This window comes from Colossoma macropomum, unplaced genomic scaffold (assembly GCF_904425465.1).
Source record: "Colossoma macropomum unplaced genomic scaffold, Colossoma_macropomum, whole genome shotgun sequence".
In the NCBI taxonomy this organism is placed as follows: domain Eukaryota; kingdom Metazoa; phylum Chordata; class Actinopteri; order Characiformes; family Serrasalmidae; genus Colossoma; species Colossoma macropomum.
Genome location: NW_023494785.1, coordinates 42758930 through 42781652, shown reverse-complemented (window position 1 = coordinate 42781652; position 22723 = coordinate 42758930). Strand labels below are relative to the sequence as shown.

The 22723-nt window shown below is 41.2% G+C and overlaps 1 protein-coding gene across 1 annotated transcript in view; it reads left to right on the top strand.

Annotated features, from left to right (window-relative positions):
- Positions 1-22723, top strand: part of LOC118814685 (glutamate receptor ionotropic, NMDA 2D) — a 97325-nt gene that overhangs the window by 31576 nt on the left and 43026 nt on the right. The window contains 2 exon segments of the mRNA XM_036580408.1: positions 930-1258; positions 3697-3811. Coding sequence (XP_036436301.1) covers positions 930-1258; positions 3697-3811 — 444 coding nt within the window.

Below are 22723 nucleotides of genomic sequence, written 5' to 3'. Positions count from 1 at the left end.
CTCCCCGTTTCCCTCTTCCACTCGCTCTGCCGGTCTCTCATTCCCCACTGGGCTCATTCTGCCTCCCCTCCTTCCACCTTTCTCTCTCACCAGCTTTCTCCCCAGGCATGTGCCGCCACCTTTTATGAGTATAATTATTCGTCTCCTTCAGATTTATGAGACACGTATGCAAATGTTGTCTCCTCTTCCTCTTGTACTGTCTGATTTTTGGGTCTCCTCTCTTCCTAAATCTCTCCACATTTCCCCTTCTGTCCTGTTGTATCTTTCTGTCCCCCTTACATCATCTCTTCTTCTCTATATTTTCTGTCTGTCTGTTTTCAGTGACCTCTCTGCCTTTTTGCCTCTCCCTTGCTCTCACTCTCTCTCCTTTCTCTCTCTCCTAACTCTCTTTCCCTCTAAACTTTCCCTCCCTATCTCTCTCTCTAACTCTCCCTGTCTCTCTCTCTCTCTCTCTCTCTCTCACTCTCCCTCATTCTCTCTCCTAACTCTCCCTCTCTCTTTCTGCTGTCTCTCTAACTCTCTCTCTCCTAACTCTCTCTTTCTCTTTCCTAACTCTCCTAACTTTCTCTCTGTGTCCCCTAACTCCCTGTCTCTCTCTCTCTCTCTCTCCCTCTCTCTCTTTCCCATAACTCTCTCTCTGCTAACTCTCTGTCCCCTAACTCTCTCTCCTCATTCTCTCTCCTAACTCTCCCTTTCTCTTTCTGCTAACTGTGTCTCTAACTCTCTCTCTCCTAACTCGCTTTCTCTGTTTCTCTCTCTACTAACTCTCTCCCTTAACTCTCCCTCTCTCTTTCTCTCTTTCCTTACTCTCCTAACTTTCTCTCTGTGTCCCCTAACTCTCTCTCTGCTAACTCTCTGTCCCCTAACTCGCTCTCTCCTAACTCTCTCTCTCTGTCTCTCCTAACACTGTCTCTGTCTCTCTCCCCCAGGTGCGCCTGCTGTACTGCTCACAGGAGGAGGCTGAGCAGGTGTTCCATGCTGCGTGGGCCGCAGGTCAGGCAGGAGCCTCTCACATTTGGTTTGTGGTGGGCCCGGCTCTGTCCGAGCTGGGCCTGACTGGGCTGCCTAATCGGCTGTTCGCCGTGCGGCCGCAGGGCTGGAGGGATGAGCCGCGCCGCCGTATCGCACGTGGAGTCTCCGTCCTCACTCACGGGGCTGTGGCACTGCGCAAGGACTATGGGGCCACGGGTGGGCCGCACTTTGTCACCAACTGTCAGACAGACGGCAACAGGACGCAGAAGATTCGCGGGAGAATGAAGTAAGACTGGTTTTACATGGAGAAGCTTTCTCACCATGTGATTTGACAGTTACGTTAAACATTTTAAAAATAATCCAAATCTCCTGCAACACATTCAGTTACTCCAACAGCAGAAGTCCACAGCTAAATTAGCTGCTAATGTTTTTTGTCCTGTAACTCTGGCTATATAAAAACCTATCTATGTTAATTTATGTTATTTATATATTTCTTTAATTTTTCCAGCTGTCTCTGTTACAGCTCCAATACTGTTTCTTCATACATGTATGCAAAAGTTTGGGCACCCCTGGTGAAATTACGTATTTTGTTGATTCTCTGCCGGGAACAAACTTCTGGACATTTAAATGCCAATTACTGTTTATTTGCAGAATTTAACAGCTTGGAAAAATTTTTTTTTTTTTTTCATATTTTATGTTTTATTTTTCCATAATGCTAAACTCAACTTTAAGCAAATAAATAGTAATTGTGCACTAAAAATTGCATAAAAATGCCACGTTTAAATGTATTCCCTGTAGTGACCAGGGCTGTTCAACCTCGCATACGACTGTATATATACAATAGAAATGGATGTCATTATTAACGTTAGCTGGTTGTTCAGCTGACTGCAAATAAGTAACATTAAGTTACATTAAGCTTTGCATGATAGTTTTGATTGACAAACCAAATTCGCTTGAACTGTTCAACAGGCCATTCACCACATTTATTTTCTTGTCCACAGCATATCGATTGAAGTCAGTCAAAATGATATTATTTGATGTGATCATGTGGTACATTATCTGCATTTTGATTGGCTGTTGGAAAACTGAAATGATTGCTGTTAAGTGAATGTGGTAACACTTTATTAGGACGGTCTACTGTAAATGCTTTGTAGAGGCTCAGTCTGTCTTTAACTAACATTCAACTAAATATCTGTTAAATGCAACAGAACTTGAAGTTGCATGTGAAAGATTCTATTAAATCCGTCCCTAACCCTGACTATAACCTCAAGGCAAAACCTACACCTACTCCTAAACCTAATCCTAACCTTAATGTTGTTGATAATCAAGTATTACCAGAAAGTTTGTTAATGATTTAAGTGTCAGTAGATCATCTATAGGGGACCGTCCAAATAAAGTGTGACCCTGAATAGCAACCGAGTTTTGCGTTTACGTGCAGTGCAAGTGAATATTAGTTTCATGCAGGTTTCAAGCAACCAATGTTGCGTTAAAGTTTCACGGTGCAAAGCCAGCCTTAGCGAGTTCTAGAAAGCACGGCAGCGGGAGCATCCTGGAGCCGACACTGGCTCTTCCCCAAACACCGATAATCGCGGCTGAAAAGCTGCGCTTAGAGCAGGAAGGTGTATCTCTTAAAGGGATAGTTCAGCCAAGAATGCTAATGTGGTTAACAATGAATGGAAGCTGGCGTGGCACAAAAGCCATGCTAACCGCTGGGATTCATGCCCTGAAAACTTCCATTCATAGTTGGCCAGGATGGCATTTTTGGCTGAATCATCCATTTAACCCCTAGGGCTTTGTATTCGGGTCCACACTTCAGTTCCTCACTGTCATAACTACAGAACATATCACAGAAGTTATTAAATATTTAATGGAAGCCTTAATAAGCCTTAAGATTAATAGCTGAATAATAAGCTTGCGGTTTAAGGGGTTAAAGCAAATCAGTCTTGTCTTAACTGTAATCTCTCTCTTATAAATGGTCTGGAACACTGCAGCATGTGAAGGCGTACTGTAAATGAAAACAGCGAGGCTGTGTTAAGTGGGTGAACTTTCCCCTACCAGGCAAATCACTTGCTTCGCCTGCATCTCCAGGCGCTGTGTTCAAAGATCATCTGGTTTAGCTCGAGGTTACGTTTTAGCATTCACTTTTATACGTTTTGTTGCATTTATAATAAATGAGTTTACCCTGTATGGCATATCCAGTAATTAGAGTGAACGCAGCATACCTCCGGGCCCCGTACGTCCTCTCCTCTCTCCCTAAGAGAGACCAGCACACCCTGACGTTTAAGCAGGTCACAGAGGTGGAAAGGGGAGAAACAGCAGAGCTCTAAATGAGCCAGCGCTCACTGAAGAGAAACAAGATGGGAAAAGCAGTTTAAATAAAGCTTAAGATGAGAAAAGGTGACTCGAGTTCACTTCCTCCCTCTGTACTCTGATGAGTTACTGATGCATGGAAAGGATTTTTTGCAAATACAGATAACAGCGAAAGGGCAGTTATGGAGCCCACAGCTTCCGAAAGCTCTGTCTGGCTGGTTGCATCTCCAGATCAGCTGGAAAACCGAAATACTGACACATGTAGGATTTGACATGAAAAGATGAATTGAAGCGATTACAGAAAATAGGAAATGTCACCTTTTCGATTATGCTACCAGTTTAGGATATGTGCTGACGTCTCCCACCACTTCTCTCCTTCTCATTTCTTTTCTTCCCTCTGCCTCTCATTTGCAGATACTTCAGTAACATCACCCTGGGTGGGAGGGATTACTCCTTCAATAGTGACGGATACCTGGCCAATCCCTTTCTGGATGTCATCTCCTACACACCCGGGAGTGGCTGGGAAGACGTAAGAAATAATGAGGGTTCTATTTTATTCACTTCACTTCAGGTCACTGTGATTACACCATGCTCTTAGTTGGTGGTTTTGAGCAGCTGCTAATTGGTCACGCGGTAGAGAGCACACCGAGATGATCCTGTGGCTGGGATTCAGAATACTTTTCTGAAAAAAAGACTTTGTCAGTTCTGCATACACTCTCAGAAAAAAGGGAACGGAGCCGTCACTGGTGTGGTACCCTCAAAGGTGCCTCTCAGTACCTTTAGTCAGGGAACATAACTGTACCATAATCCATTGAAATTATATTTAAGTTGTATTGACACCACGCACCCCGTCTCGTCTCCAGGCTTTTTATTGTTCTGTTTTAAAACATTAGGTTGTGAAATTTTCACCTGGAAAAACTTATTTAAGGTACAAAATTGGACCTTAAAACCACTGTTGTACCTTTGAGGGCACATTTACATTGTTTGTAGCTTGATGAACAAAAAATGTACCTGCACAGAACCTTTGTTTCGAACAGTGTAGTGTGGTTAAAGAGAGAGAAAAGACACTGATGCCCATATCTTCTGTAGATATTGTCATAGTTGTCAAACTGAGGCAGCTCTGTGCAGCAGATAATACAAAGCACAGCTATACCACATAGGAATCATCAAAGAAAAGTGCCAAAAAAAGCTCAAGCTCTTTGCAGACTTCCTGTTTTCAAGCTAAAGGTACAAGAATGTTACAATATGACTGGGCTAGTAACATGTATTGATATAAAAGATGATTAACATTTGTCGGTTTGTCTTAAAGACTAGATGCAACCTAATAATCCGTAATAATCCCACTGATAGCTCAGTTGGAATCCATGTAAGCACCTTAATCGGGAATAGGCTAGTCCATTTAAGGCCATTCTGAATACAGTTTCTATCTAATCGAACGAGTTGGGTAATCCTGTAAATAATCTGTTAAATAGGAGAATAATATCCGTGTAAACATCTGTGTCTGATTACATTCCCTATCAGAAAGTTTAAGTCCATTCTGATCATGTTCGTCGCGTCATAGAGAAAGTTTATACCGTTCAACATGGCGGAGCAGAAACTGGTCTGCAGAGGAGACGAAGTTTCTGCTCTGATCTTTAAAAGACGGCGGTGGGACGGACGTCCAGCTTATGTGTCTCAGAACACGACGTCTTCCTCTCGGCCTTCTTTAATAAGGACATGTGAAGGATGTTTTCCTGAGTCTGACATCATTTTAAAGTAATTAAAAACTCCAGCGCTGCTCACTGCTGCTCATCTCACTCTGACTGGACTCACGTGATGCTGGTTTTCATGGTAACGTCTAAACTAAGTGGTTCTCTACACATGCATGCAATTTTGGTTCGGATTACTTGTAGTGTGCGTTTGAGTAGAGTGAGCATATAAACACATATATAATCAGTCTTAATCGGAATGTATTCAATCAGATTGACAAAAATCTTTGCATGTAAATACAGCCATTGTGTGAATTTCAAGCCTCCTACTCTGGCTTTTGTGGTCTGGTTCTGTGCGTAGTTGAGTCTATTAATAACGAGTGGTGCTCAGTGTGAGCCCTGCTGGAAGTTGCTGACTGGTAGTGTGTGTTGATGCTGAATGTCGGTGGCGGTGTGTGCACTGTCATTAAAACCAATTGTTTCACATGTTTGGGTGCTGCGTGCCAATCACCTACGGCGTACGGTAACCGTAAGGCCTCAGTAAACTTACTGCAGAGACGACATTTTCCTGTAATTATATATGCTGTAATTATGGTGAAAATGTACAACTGTGTGGTGGCTTCATTTCACACGTTGCACACATGGCAGCTGGGTGAGCTTTGCGGATGAAGACACTCTGCAACAGTGCCTGGGATTGGTCGGTGCTAAATAGACATGCCATCATTCAAAGATAAATAAACAAAGACGAAAGTGTACACGCTTGTAAGCTCGCAAAGGTGATTTTGACTTTGCCCTACCCTCACAAGCTTTGTTTTGCTGAAAATGAGATACAGTGCGATAGAAACACCCTGTCCCACATTTAGGGATGGGGGGAGGCGAGGGGGGGCATGTTTTTTTACAATGCATTATACATACGAAAATCAAATTAGACTGAAATGCCCATCGCTGCTAGAGATGTCCCGATCCAATCTTTTTGCCCCCAATCTGATCCGAGTGCTTTAAATGAAGTGTCGGCCAATATTGAGTCCGATCTAATATATCTGTCTTTATAGATAATACAGCCACAGAATTTAGATGAGGTAATGGTAGGCTGCCAGCTACCGTACCGTAAAACCACTTCATTTGGAGTATGTGAATGATGTGACGCTTTGAACTGATACATGTTGTTTTTTTGGCTTTCTTTATTTAAAAATTGAATAGTGTCTTTTAAAATTGTCTTATGATCCAGTTTGATTGACTGACTTAATGATTTGGCAACCAGTTAGTTTAAAATACTGCAAAATCAATATTTCAATTTATCAGCCTACTTGCGTCGATCAGTCTTAATAGTAAAATCACCTCCTTGTTTCTACACCCAGTGTCTATTTTATCAGCTTCACTGACCATATAGGAGCACTTTGTAGTTCTGCAGTTACAGACTGTAGTCCATCTGTTTCACACTACAAAATGCTCCTATATGGTAAGTAGAGCTGATGGACAGTTAGTGTAGAAGCAAGGAGGTGGTTTTAATGTTATGGCTGGTCGGCGTATGTAAAATTACCATTTTATACCGTTGTGATTATGCTACTATTTCAGATTGCTTTTACGTGCGAAGTAGCTTGCTCATTCCTCACGGTTCTGAGTGTGTTATTAAACTACTTACAAGGGAAAAACGTGCTTCTAGTGCCATAGCACTCACAGAAGGCATAAGAAAATAGATTCGAAGCCTTTTCAGTACATTCACAATTTAAGTGCAGCTAGTTTAAGTTGTTTTGATGAAAGGTGGCTAGCTTAACTGTGATCAAAACACCAACATATTTTCTTTTTTTCATTTAAATTAATTACACAGTGTAGACATTTAGGCTGTTCAGAAAACACGCCTCGCTGTCGCAGGTTGTGGATAATGTCCGTTTATGGTACGTCTACAACGGGAGTAAATAGAGCGCATAAAAACAAAGGACTGGAATCATATATGCCTGAATGCTTAGATCAGCTCTGATCCCAACGCATGTTTAAGGTTCACAGGCTTGGTCAGTTGGTTGTGAAAATTCCACATCGTTGCTGTTTGCCCTCTAGTGAGCGCGTATCTATCCTGCAACATCAGACAGTTATAAATATTAATGCCATGTTTTTTTGTGATTATGCTGCGGTATTTGCATGGGAATCTAATCTCAGTGCAGCATGTGAAATATTGTGTTGGATTTACTTATGCAGGGTTTCGGGACTGATACGGTGTGTTCACCGTCTGCGAAAGTGAAGGAGGTTGTTGTGTTATTCTGTGCGGTAGTGGGCAGCAGAAAACAGTTGTAAAATGATATACAACAAGACATTCCACTAATTTAGAAAACCATTTCCCATGGCACTCCTCAGTGGAGAACCTCATTACAATTAACTGAGAACAATGCATCACATTCAGCGCTGTGCTGACTGTGCACGCCTGCAGTAGAGGTGTAACAATATGTCAATGCGTATCAGTCAGCGCGTATCGATGCGTTCGATCCTGGCAGTTCATTTAAAGAGGAAAGAAAGGAAAAAGTACAACACCCAAATCGCGCTATCTTGCTGAGAAATGTTAAAACGTCTTGATTAGGTGAAGCCGTAATCAGGAGTTACATGTGTGCTGCACAGCTTACTGGTCTCAGAGAGCAAATACAATTACAGTACAAGGACAGAAATAAGAGAGGTCCAAAACTTAGAAAGTGGAGGAAGCTCAGTCAATTATAACTCACTCATAATACAGCCGTATCATCAACTAAAAGGGCCCATATGCTACATTTTTTGTAGTTTGCTGTTTTTCTTCATGCCCATATATGACATGTATATTGTGTTATGTACTATAAACAATCATAATTCATTTTTTAACATAACCATTTTCTGACCTCTTATTATTCCTTGGAATTAAACAGGCCGCCTCATAGACCCTTTTTACAAGAAACGGAAAGGTGTAAACGCTGGGTAAAACGGGTTTCGCTATTACCTTACGTACAATTACTATCCTCAGAAATACAGGCGTTCGTATAATTTCTGCTCACTACAGAAAGGTGTCACTTTATCTTTGTCATAGTTGCCAAGATTGAAATTGGAGGAACTGTTGGAGAACCGAACACACAACAATGTGGGAGTCCAAACTAAATAAAGGATATAAATGCTTTATGGAAAAATTTCTTCACAGCTTTTAGAGTTCAGTAACATCAGCTAATGTCTACAGAGAGTGGGTAGGTAAAATAACTATGGCTGGTCGGCGTATGTAAAATTACCATTTTATACCGTTGTGATTATGCTACTATTTCAGATTGCTTTTACGTGCGAAGTAGCTTGCTCGTTCCTCACGGTTCTGAGTGTGTTATTAAACTACTTACAAGGGAAAAACGTGCTTCTAGTGCCATAGCACTCGCAGAAGGCATAAGAAAATAGATTCGGAGCCTTTTCAGTACATTCACAATTTAAGTGCAGCTAGTTTAAGTTGTTTTGATGAAAGGTGGCTAGCTTAACTGTGATCAAAACACCAACATATTTTCTTTTTTTCGTTTAAATTAATTACACAGCGTAGACATTTAGGCTGTTCAGAAAACACGCCTCGCTGTCGCAGGTCACTTTATCTTTGTCATAGTTGCCAAGATTGAAATTGGAGGAACTGTTGGAGAACCGAACACACAACAATGTGGGAGTCCAAACTAAATAAAGGATATAAATGCTTTGTGGAAAAATTTCTTCACAGCTTTTAGAGTTCAGTAACATCAGCTAATGTCTACAGAGAGTGGGTAGGTAAAATAACTATAACCGAAATGCTAGATTAGCTGGAGATGTTAAAACAGCTTGCTAACAGTAAAATAGTTGCCCAAAGCTAAACACGCATACATGCTGGCAGGGGCGCGCCAGCTCGTCATGGTCTGTAGAGCCATTTTAGATGTTTTACACAATCACCGGCTTAAGTGAATGAACGTCTAATCGCTGAGGACTCGCTCTTTCAGATACGACAGCTTTTGAGGGACAAAATTAGAACTGTTCGAAATACAGAAATGTGAAATACGGGCCTGTTCAAAATCTGGGCTGAAACACCTTTTATAACTTCAGTGTGAGTAGGCAGGGCTAAACCGTCATTGGCTAAATAGGTGGATGCATGAAATCGCAAAAAGAGTGATCTCAAAATGGACTTTTTAAATGCAGCTTAGTTTCCATATTTTAACTGTATTGTTTGAGGAGTGATGGTACGTTTTGAGACTTTAGCAATGTTTACATATCACATCAAACTCTTTTACTAAAAAAAACCCAAAAAATTTCCATAATATGGGCTCTTTAGGAAATAAATGCTTATGTAACAAATTGCACTGTCCTACTTTTTATAATTAGAATTTAGTTCTTTAATCACAACATTAATCCTCCCTCCCTGGTGTTTAGTTAGAGACTATATGCCATCTGTTTATGCCAAATTTGTGTTAGACATCCACTAGCCCATCATGAGGGGTCAGTTTCTGACCACAGAGCCGCTCTTGGCTGGACATTTGTTCTGATACACTTGTACCAGCACCACATTACCATGTTAGTGCCATTGCTGTGCTGAGAATGGACCACCACCCATATAATGTCTGATTAACAGCGAGGACAGAGTGTGGACTAATACATTGTGCAGCAACAGATGGGCCCCCTATATAATGTAGAAAAAATTGTGTGCAAATCAAATTTGAGTTTTCCCTTGTTTGTTTGTCATTTGCTATTTATAAATATGTTATGTGATTATTAGCTTACTGTGCCACAAAGCGTCCACATTTGGGGTATTGGCTTGTCAGAAAAGGTGCCGTCTAAAGCAGATCTTTCATTTACTTTACACAAAAATGTATTTTTGCCCATTCAGCTTATGAACATATCACTTCGTTCAGAATGTGTAAGTTGCTAAAAAGCTGTCTAGTGTTTGCGATTATCCCCAAACAATTGAACTTTAATTAAAGGCCAGTATTAATTGTTGTTTTGTTTATTTATAGTCAGTAATGATCATTTTGGTAGCCATCGTGCAATAACGTTAGTAACTAATTGCCCTGGAATGTGGTAGGAGCAGAGACTTTAAACATTCCAATGGACAGTGTCCACATTTTCATGTGCATTTCTTTAGTGGACTCATTTAATATCCAAATGTCGAATGTCATTATGCTAAATGTGTGTAAGTAAAAATTCTAAAATAGGGTAAATACATGCTGCACCTGCCTCAAAGCCCCCTAAAATAAGCCTTCAGGTTTGAGGAGCAAGTAAAAGTGCTCATTAAAGGTGAAAGGGAAATGAAAGAAAATCAACATTCACTTGTGCTAAATTTGGTTCGGTTATCTAATGCATGCTGAAAACTAGTGGTGCTTTGGCCTTAAGCCTCAGTGCGCCGAATATAGCAGTCATCCGTCGTGTGTTAGGTGCCACCTGGGACGTAGCATCTCTCACCCCCTGCAGAGCACTACTGACGTGAGACAAAGGCAATGATAATAACTGTAGCCGGAAAAAAAATGTCACAAGCGCCGCAATGTCACTCAGTGCTGGAACATAAAATAGAATTATTAAGTTATATACCACACTGCCACACTGACAGACAGAAATGAGCAGCAAATCCATGCTGCGTCTTTACAGTTCAGTAAAATGGTAAAGAAAAAACAAACATTGCATTCAGAATCAACTCCTGCAAAGTGGAATTTAATCATGCTCACTGAATAACTCCTGGCATCAACAGAAATTTACATAGATCCATTTATGAGATACCATCAGAGACAGAAAGTTTGCCCTCTGCCTAATTTGTATGTTTCCCATGTTTTCAGGCATGATGTGTTGCTCAGCACTGCAGGAGAACATAGAATAGCAATCATTTCACATATCATGTGAAAACAGAATGTTTCTCGCTTTTATTTCCGATAAAATAGTTTGATGTGTTATATAAACACAAAATTTTCAGAATGTACCTTTGACTGCTCAGTCCATGTATGGAAACGCAGCAGCAAAAACAGCCCCTTTTTTAATTCACCATGGTTGTGATGTCACACCAGCACATTTACATGACCAACCATTCAGCCTAGAGCAGGTTAACCCCGCCCGTTCCTGTGACACGGAGTGTTGTTCCTGTCTGTAGCTATTGAAGTGGAAACGATTAAATGTTGTGCTGTTCATGGCTGTCGGGAAGCAATTAGATCATTACAGCCTTCCAAAGCATCCAGAAGTATTTTTACCCATGTGCCTTAGGATTTCAATCCTATCTTAATAGTTTGTGTGCATTTTCCAATCGGAACAGAGCTTGTTTACGAAAATCAGTCTTAAAGGCACAAAAACAGCCTGTTTAATTCTAAGGGATAAATTGTCATGTAAAAATGATGTATGATTTATTTTTGGTTTATAAATCCACACTTTGGGGAGTAAAAATTAAAAAACAGGAGAAGGCAGGAGGGAATGCTGACCTGAGAAGAGTGATAAGCTCTGAATGGGCTCCAGTGGGCAGCCCCTGTGACAGAGTGAAAGAGCGTGGCGACACCAGCTGGCCCCGAGCATGCCGAGAGGTCGCATGTCCATCGTTCACTGTTGCTCATGAAGTCCTGTCAGCTCAGCTTAGCTTGTCGCGTCTCGAGCCTCAGAACTCATCATTGATACCAGCCATTAGCCGTTGGCCTATTACAGTCCACGTGGAAAATCTCTCTCTCTCTCTCTCTCTCTCTCTCTCTCTCTCCTCTCCTCTCTCTCCTCTCTCTGTCTCTCTCCTTTTCTCCTCCACCCATTTAAGTCGCAAGTCTGGCTCTGATTTGAGGTATTTGTTACAGACTAGTTGGCAAAAAGAGCAATTTGGCCCTCCATCCGGCAGCATGTTGCAGTCTTGAGATTGTCAAAGACGGCCTGAATATATCAGGCCTTATAACAAACTGGGTGATGCAACAGCTGGCTGAGGGTTACGGGATGCCGCCCTGAGTTGGATTTCATCCCTGCATGGCCCAGAGAGCTAGCTTTCAAGGCCCTGCAGCGAAGGCTCTGGATTCTGGCACCTTCATGGCGAGTCTGGCTCCCAGAATCTGTCTTTCTGATTCTCATAAAAAGCTTAATGGAGCGCTGGTTTATGAGGATGCGCTGATAGGAGACATTTATTTTCTTCTGGTTGGTGGTCGGCGCTCTGGTAAAAGTCAAGGGCCCACTAATTGTTCCTGAATGAATTCTGTGAAATGCGGAGCTGATGACTTCAGTAGTCAGTGGTTACCCTGCCACAAATGGCACATTTTTATGCCTTTAATGTTGAGCATTAAATTCTCCTTTTCTGCTAATGCAGCATCCACCGTGCTCACACAATTATGCCGTCACACGCAACGTATCTCGAAACATAACCATTCATCAAATTAAAGGATAAAAATGTGTAGCTGTAAACGGATTCGTCCTTGCCCACCTCCGGAGCGGGTTACGGCAGATCAAATCTGCGGCGCTGCTGTGTATTCAGCTTGTTTAAATGCTGTCATGTTGATTTTGTAAGGAACCCTCTGTGTTAAGCGTGTCCTGTTTTATCCCCGCTGTCGCTCGCCCTCTGAGGGCTGTTCAGAGGGACGGGGGTGTCATGGCAGCGTGTTTGTGTTTCGCCCTGTGAAAGCATTAGCCGTTCCCCCCGGGGAGATGCCGTTTGATCAGCGCCCGGCGCCCCCCGCCTGTTCCAGCCTGAGCCCCCCTCAGAGCGGGACGAGGGCTCTGCAGCTCCACTGCTTCATTGCACACCCACAGCTCTGCTCTCACTCCATTCCAAACGCTTCTGCCGGCCCACGCTCCGACACGGCCGAAAGTTAAGACATCTCCCTGCTTTCTGATACGGACTTGCTCAGAACTGGATGACAGAGAGAGAAAGAGAGGGAGAGAGAGCAGCAGAATTCATCTGCAAACATTAAAGACGACCGTACGGACGTGACACCGTGTATCGTTAGCATTCGTGCTACCGTTCAAAAATGTCAGTGCTTCCACTGATATAAAACCAATTTGGTTAGAGATACATATATTCAATTATTCTACTACTTCCGTGTCAGCTTTTAAATAATCATTAAGAAGCTATAGTAGAAAAAGAAATGAATGATGAACAAGGCTGGGTTTCCCAAAATTATCTTGGCTCAAAGATCGTTGTTTAGTGGTAGAGCGAGCATCACATTGAACACTCTCTCTATCAGTTAGGATGGTCCTAATACTACAAAGCTTTTGGGAAAGCAGGTTCAGAGCTGTAGATGATTTTAAAGTGACTGAGAAAGCTGTAGAATAAAGGTGGGCAATATGGCAAAAATATAATATCATGATACACGATATATATTTTTTCAGACATCTAATCTGTTGAAACTAAAGAAAAAGAACCAGTTCAGAAACCACTCTTGCTTCCGTCCAGTGTAAACTAACAAGCATTGCAGAGTGGTTCCGGATTAACACGTGCGCTGCGTTGCATCTGGTGTGAAATGGGCTTTACAGTTTATCACACTTTTCGTTTTGTTTGATCTTTTTACATCAGTAACGGTAGCTGTAACATTTTTAACGTTATTTTGATTACGAGTTTCAGCTGTGTGCGTGTTGTCTGTTGCTTGTTAATGGACATGTCCGTTGATTTTCAACCTTGATTGAGTTTTAAGATGCAATTAATCAGATCTTAAGACAAAAAATTAGGAGGTTTCTGTAATATGGCACCTGGAATCTGATTGGCTGAGCCCAATTCAAAGCCTTTGTGAAATACTAGAGGAACACACATTTATGAGTGAACGTATCAGCTGAATTCTGTATTAATGCTCTGAGATGTTACTATGTTGCATGTAATTTTTTCTGCAGATTTTACTGCACAATAACTGATTGTTCTCTGCATTTAACATATTGGAAAAACATAAAATGTGACCTGTGCATAAGTTATGGCACATTTTATATTTTATGTTTATTTTTACAGATATATGAAATGCAACACTGAAGTTTTTGATTTTTTTTTTTTAGATAAGTTCAGACTTATGCATACGTACATAGATAATTACAGTTTATTTTGTCTGGTTTATATTTGTTTTATGTTTTAGTGCCTAGTTTATTTCTTTAAAACTACATTGTGTAAGTTATTATTGCATACAAAGTCATATTTATTAATAAGACGTGAACATTGGAGCAGTAGTGTATTTCCCTGCAAGCAGCAGTTTCTAGGATAAAATGTCTCACCTTGCCTTGCTGTTCTACTTCATGAGAAGTCATGCATATCTTAAAAGAAAGAAAAAGAAAAAGAAAGAAAATGTGTGTTTTGTTCCCAGATCCTTAATACTAGGCTAGCTGTTGTCACCTGTTTGGACATGTGTCTGGATCTGTTCCTGCGCTGGATTTTTCAGATGTGGCTGTCTGTCACATTCGTAGACAAGCTTGCAAAACTCCAGATCGCCTCGCCTGTTAGAGCTCACTGCTTTCAGCAGTCCAGGAGGAAGCTGATTCTGAGTTAACCACTTGAGTGGGTAGGTGAACGAGGGAGAGACAGGCAGACAAACGGACAGTCGAAATGACCCAGGGAGACAGGTTGATGACAGGAGGGAGCACCGAGATGTGAAGGTGACAAGCAGGCAGTTGAGTAAACAGACAGGAGAGCCACTTGCTGGGAGATATTGATACTTTTTGTTCTGTGCCGTAGTGATATGGTTGGCTGTGGGGCCACTTTTGTCACTTTTGGGCCATGAACTTTTAACTAACCTATCATCCAGACTTATCCCACACGTACAGATGTGTGACAAATTGAACAAAAAAAATAAGTGAAGATACATAGCAAGGGCTCTTCCAGACAGGTGTACTGCATCATATAACATGAATGCAGATGCTTCAAGCTACACAGACATGGTTTTGTGCATTGTTGTGTTAAAAAAATCATAGTGTAATACAAATGCAAGCTGCAAGGGGCTCTATAGCAACAGCCAAACCTGACCAGTCTTGTCATACATGCGTCCTGTTTTGCGCTGCATCTCTGAGTGTCAGACTCAGAATTAAGTAAATATCTCGTTTATGCTGTCAGTAGCAACTTTAAGTGTTTTTTCCGACTTGGTTAAACATTAGGACTACGAGACCCCAATGCTGACTAATACAGCTGACTGACGCGGGGTGCACAGGACGCACCAGCCCAGCTAGTGCGCTGCTGTGCTAAAGGCTAAATCAAGGCTAAAGGCTTAATTATGCTGCGAGTCCAGTGGTTTCTTCCACTTCCTCAATAACAGTCTGGACTAACATTAACTCAGATTGTAAGTGACTGCACAGCGGCAGGTGAGTGATTACAGAAAGTCCTGTTAGTGTGTTTTTCCAACGAAGCACTGCCGTTACAGATTTTGCCATGAGTATTTTGACACGTGCATGCGCATCACAATTCGCTTCCTGGTGTCGGTCATAGGTATCGGTTTGCCCCATCGCCAATGCCAGCATCGGCACTGATACCGTATTGGTGCAACACTAATTGTGGCTGTAAGAATGACAGTAGATCCTGCTCTGATTTGTCCTCTACCGGCCGCTTGAGTACTGAGTGTTTTAACTGCCACAGTAACATAAGAGCACACGTTGAGTTTGGACAGAAGTGCTGTGCATTTGAAATGTATTAGCCAGGTGTTGTCATTCACGCTCACATACTTCCGTTGAGTATGTTTCTGACCTTACATTCCTCCAGTACATTTCCAGAGACTTGAAGAATTTATGCCAAGGCACACTGAAGCTGTTGTGGTGGCTTGTGGTGTAATTTGTCACCCGTCTGTATATTCTCTGTATGAATTCATATTGCTCCCCATTCTGTTGAATGAAAATAGAAAGGCTTAACATAACTCGCAGGCCTGCTGATATACCTGAAGCAGAGTCGATAACGTCAATTCACGCAAGTCTGAGTTGAGTCTCTTGGTTGTGAATGTGGTTTGAGTCTTGAGTCTTTAATAGAGAATTTTAGTTTAGTTTCGTTATTAGCTGCAGGAATCACATTTTAGTAAACCCTGAATAAAATCTTATCACATTTAACACAGCTTCAAATAACGAGCCTTTTATTATAGAACAACTTTCGGTCTAAACAACAGAACTGAAGTGCTACATGCGATAAATGTGGTGTTTAAAGGAAAGAGGCAAAACAACTTGAAACAGATAGTTGGTCTGTAGCTTATATTGCACATATGCTAGCTAGCTAGTGCAGTAGCTAAAGCCTTGGGTTCACTAAACAACTTTAAAAATCGTAACAGATTCTAAAAAGACTGTACGTCTCACACTATACGACTGGTTTTTGGGTGACTGAAATATTGGGGATCACAGACTAAACGATTAGGGTTCACATACTCCTCAACTTTTAAGCTGTTGCTCAACCGAACAAAGCTCACTGAACCTGAGAGAACTCTTGCGTTCTCCTGTTCCTAGGAGACGCAAATAAGCAAATGTGTGGCGACTCGCTGCTGCTGTTTTTCTTCTGTTTGCGCTACACAGTAAAGAAGCAGCAGGTAAACATGTTTAAGTGAGGCTCATGGATTTAAAATGTGATCAGTGTAGTATTTTTGGAGTTTTAAATGTACATAAACTCGATTGTGCCTTAAACTCATTAAAAAGCTTCGCTCCACACATGAGTCACTTTTAGCCATTGTTTTGTTTACTGCTGTATTTTCTTCTTGTGTGCTTTCAGTTTTCATTGGCTGTTTCAGGAGTCTGTTCAGGTTGAACCGTTGACCAGATTTCACTCAGAGTCATGTCGAAAAGTTGGATAAACTTCAGCTGGTCTGAAATGTGATTGGGAGGCCAAAAATCTGAGTCTTCGCCCCTTGTGCACTACTCGATTCTCTCTCCAACTGTCGACTCCAACATCTTCGACAACTTCAGCTTATAATACTTGCTATCCAGATTAGATGCTAGGCATTTCAAGTTGTTTTGCCTCTTTCCTTTAAGCACATTAACTTTATGTAGCTCATTCTGTCCACCAGACTGAAGGTTTTACTGTAATGAAAGTCTCATTATTTGAAGCCGCATCAAACTTGGCGCTGGTGTGAGCTGTGAGACAATGGCATTGCAGTACTGACTGCCCATGACTGTAGCAAAACTAATGCAAGACTAGAAACTGAAGGTTTTATTCATTTACTTCATTAATGTTGGTGCTTGTAATTTGTTCAGTTTTCTTTGTGTTTATTTCCCAGGCTGAAATGTCATAAGTCTCAGGTCTTAGTTGAGTTGCGACTTATATAAGGGCGAGTTTGAGTCAAATCGCGAATCAGTCAACATGCGATTCGAGTCTGAGTTGCGGATTTAAGTCCGAGTCACTGACTCCACTCCCCTCTCTGATATGTAGCACAATCAACATGGTAAAAAACCCTTGAAATATATTAGAACATAATGTCACTTACAAGACTGCTGGGTCTACGCGTATCACAGTCAGTACACTAAGCATATGCTTTACTGATATTTGCTTCTTTGAAATAATTTATTTAATTCTGCTCTGATTTGAAATCAAGCAGTCAGAACACTCTCTGCAAGCAGTGATGAAGTATCAAAGAATTCTGGGAGCAGATTAAACGCATTCTGTGTGATCTGGATAGCAATAAAGGCTACAGTAAGTTAGTGCTATGAAGAAAATGATAGCTGATATCTTCGAATCAAAGTGACTCTGACAGCCAGCACTGAGCGGCAATTTATTTTATACTGTATATAAGTTCAAGTCAGCATTGTGTACTAGTTCAGGGGTCGGCAACCCAAATGTTAGACAGAGCCTAACAAAATCCATTTTACCATCTTGGCTGTAAATATATCTCAGAATGTGCTAATGTACTAGTATAGGCTAAAAAATACAATGTAAACGCAAACACAGACTTACTTTGCTCTGCTTTAGGCTTTTTATGAGGCTGAAGTCGCTTCTCATTCGCCAGCTTCTTGTTCTAATTTTCCCGTTCCGCCTTAAATGGTGCCTGAGGTGCCAGAATGTAACTGCTGTACCAGTTAAGGTGGAACAAGACAATCAGAATGAGAAGCTGGCAAACGAAATGCTGACTTCATCTTCGCAACTTTTTAGTGTTTGACAGTTTCTCGCTGCAGATTAAACGTATCAGGAAACCAGCTGGAGTGATTATAAATGCAAAGAAGTCCATTCAAATCCAAATTATCAGTGTCCATCTTAAATCTCTCTCTTTGCCTTTTTGTTAGCTACTAGTTAGGTGAGATTGTTGTCTGTGTTGCTATGGTGACCAGCAGTGTGCGCTGATCTTCAGGGTTAAAGGGTGAATTAGCAGTTCTACATTAACTCCAGAGTTTAAGACCATTTATTGTTAAACTGTGTTGAACGATCAGCAGAGCTTTATTTTACTGTGAAGGAGGATTATTTTATTTTTACCTACAAATCTGATTCTGCTGTGGAGCCACAACAGGACAGTAAAAGAGCCGCATGTTGCTGACCGCTGTACTAGTTGATGGTGGTTTTGAGGGGGGAGGGTGTTGATGCCTGGCTCCACCTGTCAACAGTACATTCCACAGTACATATCTAAGGCTACAGAGTGGATTTAGGTGGGCTAAGCAGCCCTTGCCTATAGGAAGCAACATGCTGACTGCTACTATTTCCCTTTCAATTATGCGCTCCTGCTCCGTAGTCGAACCAGCCACTAGTCTGCTGCCGACCAATTACACACACACACAAACGTAAGCACACCTGTGTACTCCGCACACGTCTCAGCGAGGGATATGTAATACAGCAGAGAAGCTTTTCAGTGTCTGTGGCTGCTGAATGGCTCCGTGGGGATTGAGCAGAGAGCTGCAGCTCTACTGATAGCTGTGGCCGTGTATGAATGTGTCAGGGACATAACCAAAGGCCAGGGAAGTCGGCCCGCTCGGCTACTCTCATTGTGTTCCCTAAAGAGATGCAAAATACACGCTCTTCACAAAATGCTTAGATTTGAAATGAATATACAGGCCTGAACAATTTGAGAATTTTGTCACAGATACTGTTAGCAGTTTAACCCCTTAAAGTCTCAGGCTTATTACATACTAAGGGTTATTAATCAGTAACTACGAGACTTCAGTACAAACTGGCTGAGCTATTCTTAGGTTATAGAAGTGTGCAATAAAACTATTAGTCCGCCGTTGGGCCTTGTCTATTTAAGGGGTTTAACAGCTGAAAATTCTGATATTAAATAGGTCGATACAATATATATATGGTGAACATGAAACTGACACACCTACATTATTTGGTGCAGACCAACCAAACGTTTTTCTTTTCTCTGCTGTCTGAACAAAACCTCGTATCTCCAAAAATGGTAACTTTACAGTAGAAGGAAAAAACATACTTTACTTTTAATGTAAGTCAATGGTACCAGTAATTTTGGTCATTTCTTTTGCTTCGTTCATCATGAACTAGCACACAATGTAAAGGGCGACAGCATTTTAAAATTATGTCAAAAACTGAAAAATGACAAAAATTAATATACAAGGTTATGTTTCGACAGCAGCGTTTTGCTTGGTCTGTTTTGACAGGTGTGAACACTCCACCAGTACTTGGGTGCACACTAAACAAATGGTACTCAAAAATTGTGTGTGTCAGTCCACTTCCAAGTAAAACCCATGTTCCGTTCACAGTTGGTGAGAACCAGTGTGCAGAATACCCCCTGGTATTCAAGGGGTCCCATGTTGGCTGGCTGCTAACTCACTTGCCATAGTCTCAGTGGGACCAGAATTTCCAATTCTTGGAAATACTCTTTTCTAGCTTGGTAATGCACTCTTTCACTCATTAACTGAGATCTTACACATCTCCTCTTTTTTCTCTTTGATTTGAGAAATGAGTAGCAATTTGCTTTTTCCATCTCTTGGGAAATTGGTTTTCAGATTTACAGATTTGCTACAGCATATTGTAAAGCTGATAGGCTATAAAGGACCAACTTGATGATCCAGTTTGATACAGCGCCACCCTGAGGCAGACTTCAACTTGCTTCAACTGTAGTTAGCTGATTGTGCTTGGAGCAGCCCGAACAATGACATTTCCCTGAATTTGTTATTAGAGCATCTATTGTTCTCTAATGGACAGTATAACGTCATACGTTTATTTTGATTTTGAGACAATTAGGGGGTCCAAAAGGTTAATTAGGGCACTCCAGACCCCCCCAGGTCCAGCATTCAACATCAAAGCATGCATTTCTCTTCTTCCAGTAGCATGACATTGCTGTAATGTCTGCATAATTTGGCTGTTGTAGCATTTGACACTTGATAGACACTCATATCATTCTTGCTTAATGAGCTGCTGCTAATAACGTCAGATGAGCAGTACAATAATAGCAACGCTGTGTGTTTCATTTTGGAGGACCTGGAGGGGCTATATTTTTAACTTTGTTCTACTATTTTTATTTTTGCCAAGTGTTTATGTACTTTTTCTTCCAGTAATTATGTGACAGATCCATGGAGGTCAAATAGAGGAACATCATAATACCACAAGTTCAGTAAAAGTTGTGGTTGTAGTGTACTGTCATATTTAGTTTGGCCACAAACTGTAATAAAAGTAGTAAGAAAGATAGAATTGCAGTTGTCACTCAGACTTTAGCGTTTTGTCTGAGGCAGTGGTGTGTGTGTGGGATGTCCCCGGTGCCTTTTGGTCCGAGGCAGTTTTGAATGATGTCCAACTGTTAGAGCTTGAAAGATTTGTCTGGACCCGGTGGGACCCGACTGCTCATTTAAACAGGTGAACGCTAACATCCTGCTACATCAGCACCTCACAGCGTGAGAACAGTGCAGTGTGGAAAGCTTATCCAGACTTTAGGATGTTGTTCAAAAGAATTCCTTGATGATTAGATTCATTAATCCCTGGTTTAAACTTAATTTTGGACAGCTGATTTTTTTTTCATTTTATTAGCATATCATTATGTATTGTTTTATATTTTAATTATCGGTGATATAATGATATTATTGTTATTACACAGTAGCCAGAGCAATATCCTGTCAGATTTTATTTGGTGCTTTGGGTGGTCAAAGGCTGGTTCAGGTCAGGTTTGAAACTGATGGATGTGGTTTGGGTCGGGTTGAGTTTGGGTCAGTTTCAGACTCCAAATGCAGTGCTGCGTGTCGGGTCGGACAGAACATTTTAGGCCCAATTAAAAATCTACGAATTGTATCAGAGCTGAGACGTTACAGTGTTTGTTCTGAGACCTGAAGCCATGTAGTTTGATGTCTGAAAAGTGACATGTAATTCATAACACTGGTAGGTTTTTGAACAGGCATTTCAGACTGAAACTCTCCTTTATAACTTCAGTGTGAGTGGGCGGGGCTAACTTGCTGTAGGACAAATAGTACTTTATGTGTAGAAGTTGATTCTCGTGACATCACAAACACAGTGAATTCAAAAATACAATTCAAGACTGTTTTGTAGCATAGTATCTAGGGCTGCTATGATTTTTTTAAGGCAAAAATCATTATCACAATTATTTTTGGTCAGTATTGAGATCATGATTATTTAACATGATTACTCATTGTTGGAAACATCATGCATTTATTGAACTTTTGGGTTTCCTTGGACTTTAAATATAATTTAAGTGAAAAACAAGTTCATTTAATTAAATGAGTAATAGATATACATTTAAATAAATAAAAATGAATAAATAATAAAAAAAAGCAAATAAGATCAAAACAAATAAGATCAACTATCTTGTAGTGCACTTCCACAACCTACAGAAACTACATAAACATACATAAAAATAACAAATAAAAATAAATTAGACCAAAATAAATTACTGTGATGGACTGGCGACCTGTCCAGGGTGTATCCTGCCTTCCGCCCAATGACAGCTGGGATAGGCTCCAGCACCCCTCCGCGACCCAGAAGGATAAGCGGGTTAGATGATGTATGTATGTATGTAAAATAAATTGCACAAATTTGGGCTTTTAGGGAGGGGCGAAGGCGATTCACTGTAAAGGAAAGGGGTGCACTGGATTTATAACACAGGACAAAACAAGACTATCAGTACGAAACAGAATGTGACACAATCATTATTTTATCTCTATTATCCTGTTTTTTATAATCGTCGGAAGCCAAAATCATAATTGAAAATAAAATTTTATTGATCACCCAGTCCTAATGGTTTCTGTATTTGGACTGTATAGTCTGTGTAATGAAAATTGAACAATGTACAACTTTAAACTCTTTTAGATTAAAACAGCATGGAAAATTTTTCTATGGTTTGGAAAAGAATATGATGAGTGTGAGCTAAAAGGACAGCATGTCATGTGTGAGTATAGCCAGACTAGAATGGAAAGGTAAGGTGGTAAAGCTGTTTTTTGTTCAGTGATTTCTACCCAGCATTCATGGGGTACGGAGCTGTCGGGCCCAAACGCTTCTCCACATTCAGCCCTAAAACTCCAGCTTCCTAGTGACAGCCAGTTTGACCCATTTTTCGGCGAGTGTGATTTACTGAAGGATTGCACACCCTGATGCAAGGTGATACACCACCGCTTTCCGCGCGCAGCTCTGTCGCCGTCACTGATAAGACCCACCACTGTGGTGTCATCAGCAAATCTGAGCGGTATGACGGCTGCGGATCTGGAGATGCGGCGGCGGGCGCACAAGGCCTGGAGTAATGAGGAAACACACAGCCTCGTAGCGCTCCAGCATTCACAAGCTGACAGTTTGAAGGGCCACGCAGCTCCTGTTGGTGTTATCTCATCGTGTTAGCCCACTCGTTACCTGGCTAATGGTTTTCATGCCTAATCGGCGGAGCTGACATTTGAAGGCGGTCTTCTTGTAAGATTTTCATTTCTTCAGCTGTTTGTCTCATTGCTGAAAAAATATTCCATTACTGCATTGTTTCGCTCATTTGGGTCGTGGAGCA